The 12,169-nt window shown below is 42.0% G+C and overlaps 2 protein-coding genes across 2 annotated transcripts; both read left to right on the forward strand.

The window, feature by feature from the left end:
* Positions 1-242: 242 nt before the first annotated feature.
* Positions 243-3,748, forward strand: nudt9 (nudix (nucleoside diphosphate linked moiety X)-type motif 9). The gene is made up of 8 exons (XM_034594088.1): positions 243-760; positions 1,254-1,541; positions 1,896-1,985; positions 2,458-2,544; positions 2,663-2,774; positions 2,967-3,113; positions 3,204-3,288; positions 3,404-3,748. Exons 1-8 carry the CDS (start codon positions 663-665, stop codon positions 3,547-3,549), a joined length of 1,053 nt encoding a protein of 350 aa, XP_034449979.1. The 5' UTR covers positions 243-662; the 3' UTR covers positions 3,550-3,748.
* A 2,680-nt stretch (positions 3,749-6,428) lies between these two features.
* si:ch211-11k18.4 lies at positions 6,429-11,805 on the forward strand. The gene is made up of 12 exons (XM_034594063.1): positions 6,429-6,711; positions 7,143-7,254; positions 7,677-7,770; positions 7,965-8,019; positions 8,281-8,421; positions 8,775-8,935; positions 9,184-9,282; positions 9,434-9,579; positions 9,958-10,129; positions 10,216-10,328; positions 10,849-10,933; positions 11,023-11,805. Exons 1-12 carry the CDS (start codon positions 6,594-6,596, stop codon positions 11,080-11,082), a joined length of 1,356 nt encoding a protein of 451 aa, XP_034449954.1. The 5' UTR covers positions 6,429-6,593; the 3' UTR covers positions 11,083-11,805.
* The last annotated feature ends 364 nt before the right edge of the window (positions 11,806-12,169 follow it).

The following is a 12,169-nucleotide window of genomic DNA, read 5'->3' on the forward strand; positions in this document are numbered from 1 at the left end:
ATGCCTTACATTCTCCACATGTTCATATTAGTCCAAGATTTGGTAATGAAGAGGAAACCTGTTATTAAAATAAAATGATCTCGATTCGTCTAATTGTTTTACACTTACGTCAAGATATGGTATATCACCATTTGTGAATAATGTCAATTTTGCTTGTGCACACACACACACACACACACACATACACAAATAAACAACACAACAAAGTGATGCTTTAGTGATGTTGTATTTCGTAGTATTTAAAATGGAAATGAAGCATCACATAATAGGTTTTTCCTTATCAATACACTAAATAAATTAACACAATTGTCTCCAAACCTGTATAATGTTTTTCTACTGTCACATTTACACTGTCACATAAAATATTGTCATTCAAAAGGGAAAATAGTCGCTTTTACAAATAAATCTTTACACAACACTTGTCTGATGTGAAGTAAACGGTATTTATGTAAAAACTGGCCAATGTGTTGTAGATGAATTAATTAATTAATTTGTGAGAGAGGCAGATTCACCAATATATACTTGAAGGTGGTCACCATGGAAACGAGTGCGACTGCTGGAACCGCACGCCCTCGGTGACGTCACCACGCAGGGCGGTGCACTTCCTGGTTACGGTGCTCTCGCATGTTGTGGTTGATCGATGCTTGGCTCCGTCTGAAGGAATGATTCATTTCCTTCTGCGGCGAAACTGGATGTGCCGGATCCGTCTAGCGATCACTCTCCTCGGACTCCCCGGCGCCGTGTGCTCCTCCGGACGTAGGTACGGACACGTTCACGTAGCAGCTACATGTTTACACGTACAGGACTAGGTTAGCTCGAAGCTAACGTTGCAAGAGTAGACAAGAGTTATGGGCTGTTTCTGTCAAAGTCCCTGAAATGACGCCATTATCAGCCGAGCCAGGCCATGTGATTTAAAATCAATAGCACAGTGAACCACAGTGCTGGGCTTACGTGCAAAATCAAATTGAAAAACCTATCAGTATTAAAATGTCAAACAGAATTCAACAAATAATCATGTGATGTTTGCTAAATCAGTATTACGTAAGCTGACAGATGTGTGTATCATACTGTAAAAATGACTAATCCTGATATCATGATGATTTCAATAGTCTAACAACAGTAAAGTGGTTTTTTTCATAAAGTTAATGCTGTGGGGAGGTGTTTATCTATTATCTCCTGAAGAGCCACAAAAGCAAGGAGTGGATATGGGGGGGGGTCTCAACCCAACGTGTCTGACATTTCTTCCCCTGCAGGTCTGCCATCGCCTGCTCATCCTTCCCTCCTTTCATCAGCAGCCACACCGCCAGACCAATCACTTCCAGTTGCTGTAACCTCTACACGACCAGCGTCCTGACAATGCCGACCTCAGCGGTTCCTCACGCAAAATCCAGATGCCCTCAGTATCCAGGATCCAACGTCAAGCGCTTCCCGGTGCCCGATAACCAGGTGGACTGGAGTCAGAACTGGCCACAGTATAAACCAGTCAGCCACACCGACTCTGCGGTAGCAAAGAAGCCAGCATGGGCAGATCCTGATATCGGGTGAGCAACTCGTGCCGAAAAAATATATCCAAAGACATGCAGATTTGGGTTAATTTGAGACTCTTAATTGACTTTAGTTGCAAATGTGAGTGTGAATGGTTTAAATCTATATGTCTGCCTTGCGATACATTTCCCGCCTGTCCAGGGTGTGGCCCACCTCTTCCCCAATGTCAGCCGGCAGCAACCCTTAAAGGATAAGTGGTATAGATAATGGATGAGTGGATAGATGAATGCCCTGTATAATTAGTTATAGATTTCCCTGGCTGTTGTGAGATTTTTACATGTAAAGCTAGCTGTGTGAGTCCTTTGCACATTAATCCAACCAGTTTTGATGACTTTTTCTTGTTTTTGCAGGTCTTTCAGTCCAAATTTCAACGCTGTGGATGGTTCTGTGGACAGGACAAGCTTCGAGGGCAGCTACAAGGTTGAAAATGGAAAGCCACTGTAAGTTGCAGAGCAAGAGAAATTGTTTTACCTAAAAAATTAAATATTACCTCTGGATTTAAGGATTTTCAAGCTTTGACAGATACAAAGCAGACTTCAGAAGAAAGTTGCAGGATCAATGGTTATGGTTATATCTCTCTTGTTCTGATTGCTAATGTGCGAAACACTTTTCCTAATGATGGCTTTAATCCAGCAGTGGTTGCAAAGAGCTGCTCGCGGGGATGTCGATTCTCTGGAGGGACCTTTCATTTTAGCAACACTTTCGCATCCCAGAAATATTTCATTAAATTTTAATATAAAGAGCAATCACTTCAGTAAGCTTTAATATTAATGGACAAACATGTCAGGAAAACTGACCAGAGTACTAAAGACTTTTTTATTTGTACGAGCTCTTCAATATACATTTATGAAAAACATATTTTCCAAGAATTGTTAAGAAACAAATGATTGAACTCACTTTTCACTCCTTTAGGAATCCTCGTGGACGCACAGGGTTGATCGCTAGAGGTCTGCTGGGACGATGGGGACCCAATCATGCGGCAGATCCAGTTGTCACCAGGTAATCTTTTCTTTACTTTACACATCTTTACTATCCAGATTCTCGCTAATCACAGTTCATTAGATCAAGGAGCCTTGTGTACTTTGCAGTTTTCTTTTCATATGTCGCTCTCTGGCAGGTGGAAAGTAGATGCCAAAGGAGCAAAGATACAACACCCAGTCACCAAAAAGCCTATCCTGCAGTTTGTGTCCATCAAGAGGAAGGACTGTGGGCAGTGGGCCATCCCTGGGGTTGGTGAATTTCACGTTAAAATTTTCACGATCTACCTGCCGACCATTTTATGCTCACAACTATTCAAGATTTCTCAAGGATAACAGAAATAAATTCACAGCCGAGGAATTGGGGGGGGGGTTTGGGTTATTTAGGATGCCATGTGTCTGTGACTTGCGTGTTAATGCGTGTGCCATGTGCTCGTGTTGTAGGGGATGGTGGATGCAGGGGAGCAGGTCACCCTCACGCTGCAGCGGGAGTTCTCGGAGGAAGCGTTGAACTCTCTTTCGGTGTCGCCATCGGAGAGAGCAAAAATCAATGAGCGCATCACGAAACTCTTTAAATCAACAGGGTTTCAGGTGGGCAGCTGACAAAGACTTGCTTATCACTTTCTGGTCAATAAGTTGCCTCTATTAGGAAAATTAAAGTATCTTTTTTTTCTCCCTCAGGTCTATAAAGGGTATGTGGATGATCCTAGAAACACTGACAATGCTTGGATGGAGACAGTCGTGGTCAACTTCCATGATGACTCAGGTATCAATAATTTTTGCATTAAACAATTGAAATGTATAGTTCTGATACATTTTCACTCTGGGGGCAACAAACTGCATTTTTGTGGGACTGTGAGATATCTCTGTTGTTACCGTAGGCGACAGTGTGAGCGAGCTGCCGCTGCAAGCCGGCGATGACGCAGGACAAGTCAAGTGGGCTGATGTGGACTCGTCTTCCACCCTCTATGCAAGTCATTCCCATTTCCTGGAGCTGGTTGCCAAAGAGAGGAAGTCCCACTGGTAACCAAACCAAGACTGTTCTGACAAAACCATGAAGGAAACACGAACATGAGCATCACTACTCTCAGTGAGTGCTGAGAGTGCTTGATAATTAGAATGCATGACACCTAACACTGTACCTCACTAATTTTAACATTAAAATTACATTTATGATAATGAAAGCCTAATAAACATCTCATTAACGGTACATGATGTACAATGAATGATGGACATTGTGGCTATGCAGCTTTACTCTACTAATGTAGCAGAACTGATGAAATGAATGTAAAACCCCATGCAGGCCTGGTATTAACATCTGTCCTGAGTGATCCGTTCACAAGTGGCCAGCGCTAAGTCCAGGTCGCACCCAAATGCGTTCAGATCACTCAGACCACATTCAGAGGTGGTGTGAGACGCATATGGCCGCATTCATTTAGCCGCGTGAACCACACTATCAACACTATTCAGTACATATTGATGGAGACTTTTCTTAAATTGGTAAAATCTTTCCCCTGGCTAAAAACAACATTATTTGGTCCTCACTTACGCAAATGTCGTACATATTTATTTTCCGGGTAAGTGAGGTTTGATCACAAGTGGTCACAGGAGACGCATTCAGGATGGACTTAACACTGACCACTTGTGAACGGATCTTTGAACAGGGCCTAAGTAGCAGGTTGAAAGCTTGTTAAAATGTATGCTGTTTGATTTTTCTTATAGAACAGAAAAAAAAAAAAAAGAGACTCTAGGTGTAAAAACCCACATGTTGCTCAGTGGCACACTTCATCAACAGATGAGGCTAACCACATGATTTCCACTGGCACAAATTGTGCTAATTTATTCAATGCTAACAAGAAACACATTAAGCCAGTGAAATCTTGTGAGAACAACCTCAATGGGCTGCTGAACATAACACATACAACATTAATGGAAGTGCGATAAGGGGGCAATCAGGGAGAAAAGTGTGTGGACTGATTTTGATGTGTACATGTGAATAGAAAATGAAGAAGTTGCTGGAGCTCTAGCTTCAGCCCAGACAGGCTGAAGCTGGAGGACAAACACGTTCTCTAGTGGTAACAGTCGGTGGAAGCAAAGGCCATTTCACATTCGACAGCCTGGTCTTTCCAAATGTTCGCACAAGTATGTGTCATCTCACTGGTGGGAAATTGAGAATTACGCATCAAGTGGTTTGCATCTGTTAGGATTACTGAGATAAACACTTCTGTCATCAAAAGGCCGTCAACAACCAGCAGCTGAGCTCATATTAGTTTCAGTGATGGGAGGCAGCTGCATCATCTTATGTATCCAACTTGTTTTCAGGCTGAATGAACAGATTTCATAATATGTGACATACATGTTCTGCATGCTGTAAAGCTAGAGAGCATGGCCATTAGGCACTTAGGGGAAATGGAAGAGATTGTGGCTGTAAAATGTCATTTAATTAGACGCAAAGCAGTTTCAGGAGGCGCCACGAATCCTAAAAGCTTCATAAGCAGTGAGTGGAGAGGCTCTGCTGTTGAAATGTGATACTATATAGTAAAATGTTAAAATTGTTCTTTACGTCCATGCAGATGCTCATTCAGGTCCAGTGCACCTGGGCTTCTTTCCATCTCCACTGACATTATGAGCACTAATAGCATGTGTGTTGTTTCAGCGTTAAAGTTCAGATTATTTATATATTTTTTCTGCCTTATTCAATTGTAGTATCAAGACAGAAGCTGCACCAAATTGCGCACACTCATAGATATCAGTTCCCCAAATGTGCCTGATTTTTGTTCATCAAGATCCATGAATTATTTCCTGGGAAATCTGTGAAAATGTAAAAAATAAAATGCCCTATAATGCCCCTTTGACCTGATCCATGCGTACGGAATTATCGGTCGGCCCGTGTCGCACCCTTCCCCCAAGTTTCAAGAAAATCGGTTCGGTACTTCCTGCGTAGGTACTACATGATAGGACAGGAAGATGGGAGAGCAAGTGATCAAATAAATTAAATTTTATTATTTTATTTATTATTACCAATGTTATACATAAGACTTCGCCAACTGGTTTGCTTGTACGTGCTGAAATGTGAAAATGAACCAACAGATGTCTACTTACAAACTTTGCACTGAATTTCTGAAGTGTCTTGTGTTTTTATTAATTTGATTCACTTGACATATTAAATCACTATGAATTCTTGAGTCGATTTGTGTTCTTTTATTCCTCAAAGATTGTATTAGATTGTGCACTGTATTTACTGTCTTACAGTGTGAGCAACTTTAGTCCTATCTATAGAAGAACTATGTAGATGATTACTCAACTGTTTTCGGTCACATCCTGCTGCTGAACTTGTGTATTTATATACAGTTGTGAAAACTTGCTACAGCTTTACTTTCTTTTTTATCCTGTGTGCGTGTGTGCGTGTGTGTGCTCTTGTACGGCTGTCTTTGTGAGGACCAGATTGAGTCTACAACCTATGGAGTGAGGACATTTTGGCCGGTCCTCACTTCGTGACCCCTCTTTAATGGACTGTTTGGGGGTTAAGTCTTTGTTTTAGGGTTAGGGTTAGAATCAGGTTTAGGTTAGGTTAAGGGTTAGGCATTTAGTTTGGATGGTTAGGGTAAGGGGTTAGGGGATGCATTATGTCAATGAGTGTCCTCACTAAGACAGCTGTACAAACGTCTGTGTGTGTGTGTTGTGTGTGTGTGTATGAGTATGATCAAAGGGTTGTTTGAGGTTTATGACCTGGCTTTAGGGTTAAGAATTAGGTTTAGGTAAAGCATTTGAATTTTGGATGGTCAAGGGTTATGGAATGCATTATGCTAATGAGAGCCCCCACAACCATAGAGAGACAAGTGTGTGTGTGTTCATGACTATATACTTCCACGGCTGGAACTACATTACCCACAAGCCCGTGCGTCAGGAAAGAAAGCCGTTGAAGCTGACGACGTGGCCGCGCCGCGTCTCGATCCCGTGTCTCAACGCACCGGGGCGATTCAAACCAGACACACCGGCTTTGTTCGCAGCGACTTCAGCTTCATGCTCGGACGCCTCCCTGGGAAACTGTAACTCCACCACCGCGTAACAATGTCCGGACGGGTGAAGAACCGAAGTGCGGCCAACGCAGAGGCGCTGTCCGGCGCCGTGTCCTGCGACGAGCGCATCTTGAGGGATTGTCATCAACTGTACGCGGATCCCGTCAGTGGTGAGCGGGCTGGGATTCGACCTGTTAACCTCCCGGGTCCAGAAGCGACACGTTCGATTAGGTCGCTAAGCTAGCAGAGCTAACTTGGTGGTTAGCTGGCTAAGTTAGTGTGTAGCGCTAGATAGCAGGGAGCTAACTGTTAGCTAGCTAGTGAGCAGCAGGGATTGTGTGACTTGGCTGACGTGCTGTAGTTACTTCACCCACTGATGTAGCCGCTTTTAGTCAACGATGACACGGATACAGAGTTTTGCAATGAAGCTCGTGCTAGTTTTGTTTTCAACTAGTTTTTCTTGCCAGTTTACAAGAAGTATGTGTTCCAATAAAATGAATGAAGGTTTGCTTTGAGTCATCCAGTCTTAATGGGAGTGATCAGGGGAAACACAAAAAAGTAAAGTAGTGTCAGCCCTAATCGTGTTCTCTGTCTCGTTCAGGGTTGATCACAGTGGCTGAATCTGTTGGTGTGAAGCTGCTGGCTCCCAGGAAAAAGATCACCGTGATGCTGATGGGAAACCACTCTGCTGGGAAGAGCTCCTTCATCAACTGGTGAATAGTCATCAACTTCATCATGGACATATTATCTTCTGTGTTTATAAAGAATTAGGAGTAAACTAATCGAACGTGTGTAGGAGTATAACGCACGACATTGACTCATTGAATGCCTAATAAAAGTAGCTGTACAATTTTTACAGAAGTATTTCCAGACAACTTCAATGTAGTGTGAAAGAAATATGTCTGTAGAAAGACAAACGGCACACGTTACTGATCATGTTCAAAAGTTATAATGGGTCTACTGAGTCTAAATCTGTAAAATCGACATTAATGCCTGATCATGCACTTGTTAATGTGCTGTCCTGCATGCACTACCCAGGGGCCATTTTCCCCCTTGTAGTGAATGTGTCCGACCCAGACGATCTCCTGCTGCGTTTCTTCGAAGGGGAAACTCTGACTTTGTTCTTCCTTGTCAGGTATGTGGAGGAGCACATCCAGCGCACTGGAGTGGCTATTGAGACTCAAGGCTTCAGCTTTATCACAAGTGGACGGAAGAGAGAATCTCTCACAGTGAGTGCAGCAGGAGCTCATGTTTGTGAAGTAGATGCATTTTTGGTCCAGTGAAATTTAATAATAAGTTCAACTGTCAATCACTCACTTTCCGTTTAAGTAACTTCTCATTATAGCAGTTTATTACACAAACCTAAATCAGATCTTCTCTAATGATTTCAGCTCAGTGCGACTGATCTTTCTTTCTTCTTTAGGGAAATGCCACCCTTCACCTATATCCCCACTTCAAGCCTCTGCAAGAGTTCAAAGGTGAGATTTTCTGCTGCCAAGCAGCTCATGTTGCCCAGAGATTTTCTGTATGTTGTCGTTTGTCCATCTATAGTATTTATTACAACTAGTTGGTGTGTAGCCTGTGGAGGATGCCCACTGAGCCCACCCTGAGACAAACAGTATTCCTTAACGATAGACTTTGATGATTGATGTGTCACTCAAAGTTGAATTCAGGTTATTGTGCTGTAACGGCTTACTTGCTACTAACTGATATTTTCTGATCTCTATTTTGATATCTAGGTGTTTCAGAGTACCTGAGCACAGAGATCTGCACGTCACGACAGAAACGGTTCAGCTTGGTGACATTTGTGGATTCGCCAGGTTTGGTGGACGGTGATATGAAGTATCCCTTCGATGTGGACGATGTTCTCCTGTGGCTGGGTGGGTGGAAACTAACTGAACTTGGCTGCTATTGTACTGCAGTTGTCAAGGCTTTGTGTTGGATCCAAATTTAATATACTGTATGCAGTTCATTAGTACTTTTGTATTATTTTTAATGTCATAACTTCCTGTGAGAGCTTAAGCTTTGTTATCATCTTTCACTGGAATCATGTTTTCTCTGTGTTAAACTGTGATATGATTCTAAGTTTTGTGTCGAAATATACTTAAGCATAGAATAGAAAATTGAATAGAAAATTGACAAAAATCCCCCTGAAGAGTAATGATTAACTTAAACATTTTCTAATAGTCGACCTAATCTGTAAAATAATGGTCCTTCCCACTGTCACTCTCAGGTGATCTCTGTGACCTGATTCTGGTCTTCTTTGACCCCATGGGTCAGGCTCTGTGCAAGCGCACACTCAACATCGTGGAGTGTCTGAATGAGAAACACGGGGACCGCCTGCGTTTTTTCCTGAGCAAAGCCGACGAGGCTGGGGGAGAGTCAGACAGACAGGTATGCACAGCAACAGCTCACAATAAAAATGTGTTATTAGGTCACCACCAGGACTTTCTGTCCCTGTAAGATAAAAAAAAACAAAAAACTCCATTGCTAATATTGTCTGACTGTAACAGATTAGGAGGTCATTTGACACAAAACGCACGCTCACTTCTACACAATATAGTAACAGAAATGACCCAGAAACTCAATAGTGGAAGTGACATCCTCCCTCTCTCTTCCTGACTTATTTCTCGTTTTCTCAGAGAGTAATGATGCAGATTGTCCAGGAGCTCTGCAAGCGACCAGGACTCAACAAATGTGGCTTTGACATGCCCACCATCTATATCCCCAATCCTAACAAGGTAAGAGCTGCACTGTCAGTGAGTTTTACACGTTTGTCAGTTTTTTAAGCTTGTACACCAGCTCCCTTTTATTTGCTCTTTGCATCCAGTGTCATTCCAATTAATTAGTAGTACGGGCTGACATTGAATTTCTTCGTTCTTCTCTTCTTAGCCAAGTCGCTGTGTGAACCAGATTGAGGAAGTGTGTCGCGCCATCGAGAAAACGATCAACCAAACGGTCCAGAATGCCCTCAACTCTCTGGAGAAGGACTGTGAGCTCATCAGTGAGGCCGTCACTGACACGCTCAGTAACGACAGGTAACACACACAAAGGCTTTGCGTTACACAAACGTAATATCATCTCATAGAAGTATGGACCTGAGCAGCTATACACTGTAGTACACACCATAAACTGTATATTAAGATGGGCGACACCATAGCTCACCGAATGTGAAGCCAAAACATCTCAGTTGCCTCCTGCTGGCTGGCTGCAGAATTGGTCATTAACCCCGCCTCCTCCATGCTAGAGTGTGACAGTAAGATGGCAGTGTTCATATCAAGAATATTTGGGCTTTATTTGGATAGTGGGAGGAAGTGGAGACGCATCTTCCCATCTTTATATAGTCTATGATACACAAACAGTAGCATCAGTCCTCAATGCTCCCAGAGAATAACTTTGACCCTCTGCTCTCACAGGCAAACCGCTGTAGAGAACCGACGAGCGCGCTGTAAGAGCTGCTTCCTCACTCTGCTGGGCTTCAGCGTCCCGATGGCTCTGATGGCTCTGCTGGTGCTGGGCATTCTGTCCAAGGAGCTGCTGGATGTGGCTCTGGGCCACGAGGGCACACAGGCGCTCTCACTCTACCTGGTGAGTGTCCATTCAAGCAAGAAATACATTCACAAAGAGTCTTTAAAGTCATCAAGTGTAATTGTAGCTGCTCTTGTAATCCACAGAATCCCATAGTGAAAATATTTGAGTCCCTCTCCATGGAGCAGCAGCTGTACAGCTGTGGCGGACTGATCATTCTCTCCTTCCTCCTGCTCATCGTTGCACGCTACTCCTTCAGGTAGGAGAGTCGGATCAGAGCCCCATTACAGCCTTTGTCCTGAGATGACACAGAATTCAAGATTAGACCTTTTTTCATTTCCTGTAATATCCTCAACATTGTGTAGACACTTAATCCAATGTACCCCTTTTCTCTCTCAAGACAGATTTTTAAACAATATTTTGTTTATTAGTGTCATGCAGCTCACGCTTCTTATTGTAAATATTATTTCACTACTTATTTGTCACTGCTTTATGTAACCTCACTCGTCTGCAACGGTGTCACTTTCAGTTCCCTTTGTGAAATCAAAAAGAGCTTCTCAGTTCAGTTTTCTAAAGGAAGTAGAAACAGTCCTTTCACTCTGAGAACTTTAGTTTCTTTTTGTTGTGCAGCTGCATGTGATAATGGCTCCCTGTGGACCTGGAGCAAACAAAAAACAAAGCCTTTACTTTTCCAACCTCTGCATCTACTGTATTTCTGTGAATCACCAACCTGATCCAAATTCTTGGTCTTTGAGTTGTTTCCCTTCGATTCTTTGCAGAACTCGACCAACTCTGTCAGGCAAACAGAAAAGGCAGCTGCAGGAAAAGCTGGAGTATGTTCAGGAGGTGGTCAAGAACAAAAAGGTACCGTGAACGTGACTGACTCTGAACTGTTCTGGCCATACATGGGCTGTGTTGAGTTATGTTGTTAATTGTTTATTCCTTTCCTCTAGAAAATTCTCTATGACGAATACCTTCGCCAAAGTGTCAGCGACCAGGACATGGATGCGTAGAAACCGTTGTGATGCACACAGACTCGGCTTCCCCACAGCGACTCCGCGTCTAAAATGTTTCCAACATCTAACACCAACTGGCTATTTTTTTTAATTGTGCAGATGTAAATTACAGTCAACAACACTTGGTACAAATTCTGGTGCTTTGAGTTCTGTAAAAAAAACAACTTGATGTTACCTCTGTAGAAAACACTACCTGCAGATAAGCAGGGTTCACTCTCACAGCAGGTGAACTCAAGTTCCAGATAACATGTTTGTTGTGGGCATTTATAAACACGTCCTCTGTGACTGCTCCCCTCAAAGGAATTCAGGCTCACACCACTTTAAGATATTTAAAGAATTGCAAACTATTTATGATATTACTTTATCAGAGAAACTGTATTTTGCTTAAATGACATATAGCACTGGTTTACGTAGGTCACTTTGTATGTGTTGCTGTTTTTCCAAGACTTTCACCAGCATTTTATACAGTACTTTGTCTGCTTCATGACTCGTACCAGGAAATACAGTTTTGGTATTAATGCACAAATTTACATCATGAACTTCTGTGTTATAATATGAAGAATATTCAATTAACAACACAACGCCTGCAAGTGAAGTAAATCTAGATTGTGAGACTGAGATCAAACCGTTTCAGTGACTACTTCCACTTTTTGTACTTTCCTTTGTACTTGTGACTGTTTTAAATACAACTGATTAATAAAGAAAAGTATGTTCAATATAGAAAGTAATGAGGCTTTTTTTTTTTACTTGGAGATGGGGTTGAATACAGGAGGATGAAGTATTTTCAACTGTTTTTTTATTTTTTAGAGTTAAAAAATGTGGGACAACAATCTGAAAAATAATGTGACAATAAATAAAATATGACAATGTGATGATAGTTGAATTAGGTGACTATAGACATAATGTCAATATATAACAATTTACAAAATATGTGATGATAAATAGAATATGTACCTTGCAAAATACAGACAATAAACAGCATGAAAAAACGTCATAATATATAAGATTCAACACTAAGACAATGTGACTGGATGCAATGTTTGTATAATGAAAATTATTCAATAAAAATGTGACAATAATTGTT

The sequence above is a fragment of the Hippoglossus hippoglossus genome, chromosome 8 (genome assembly GCF_009819705.1).
Source record: "Hippoglossus hippoglossus isolate fHipHip1 chromosome 8, fHipHip1.pri, whole genome shotgun sequence".
Taxonomy (NCBI): domain Eukaryota; kingdom Metazoa; phylum Chordata; class Actinopteri; order Pleuronectiformes; family Pleuronectidae; genus Hippoglossus; species Hippoglossus hippoglossus.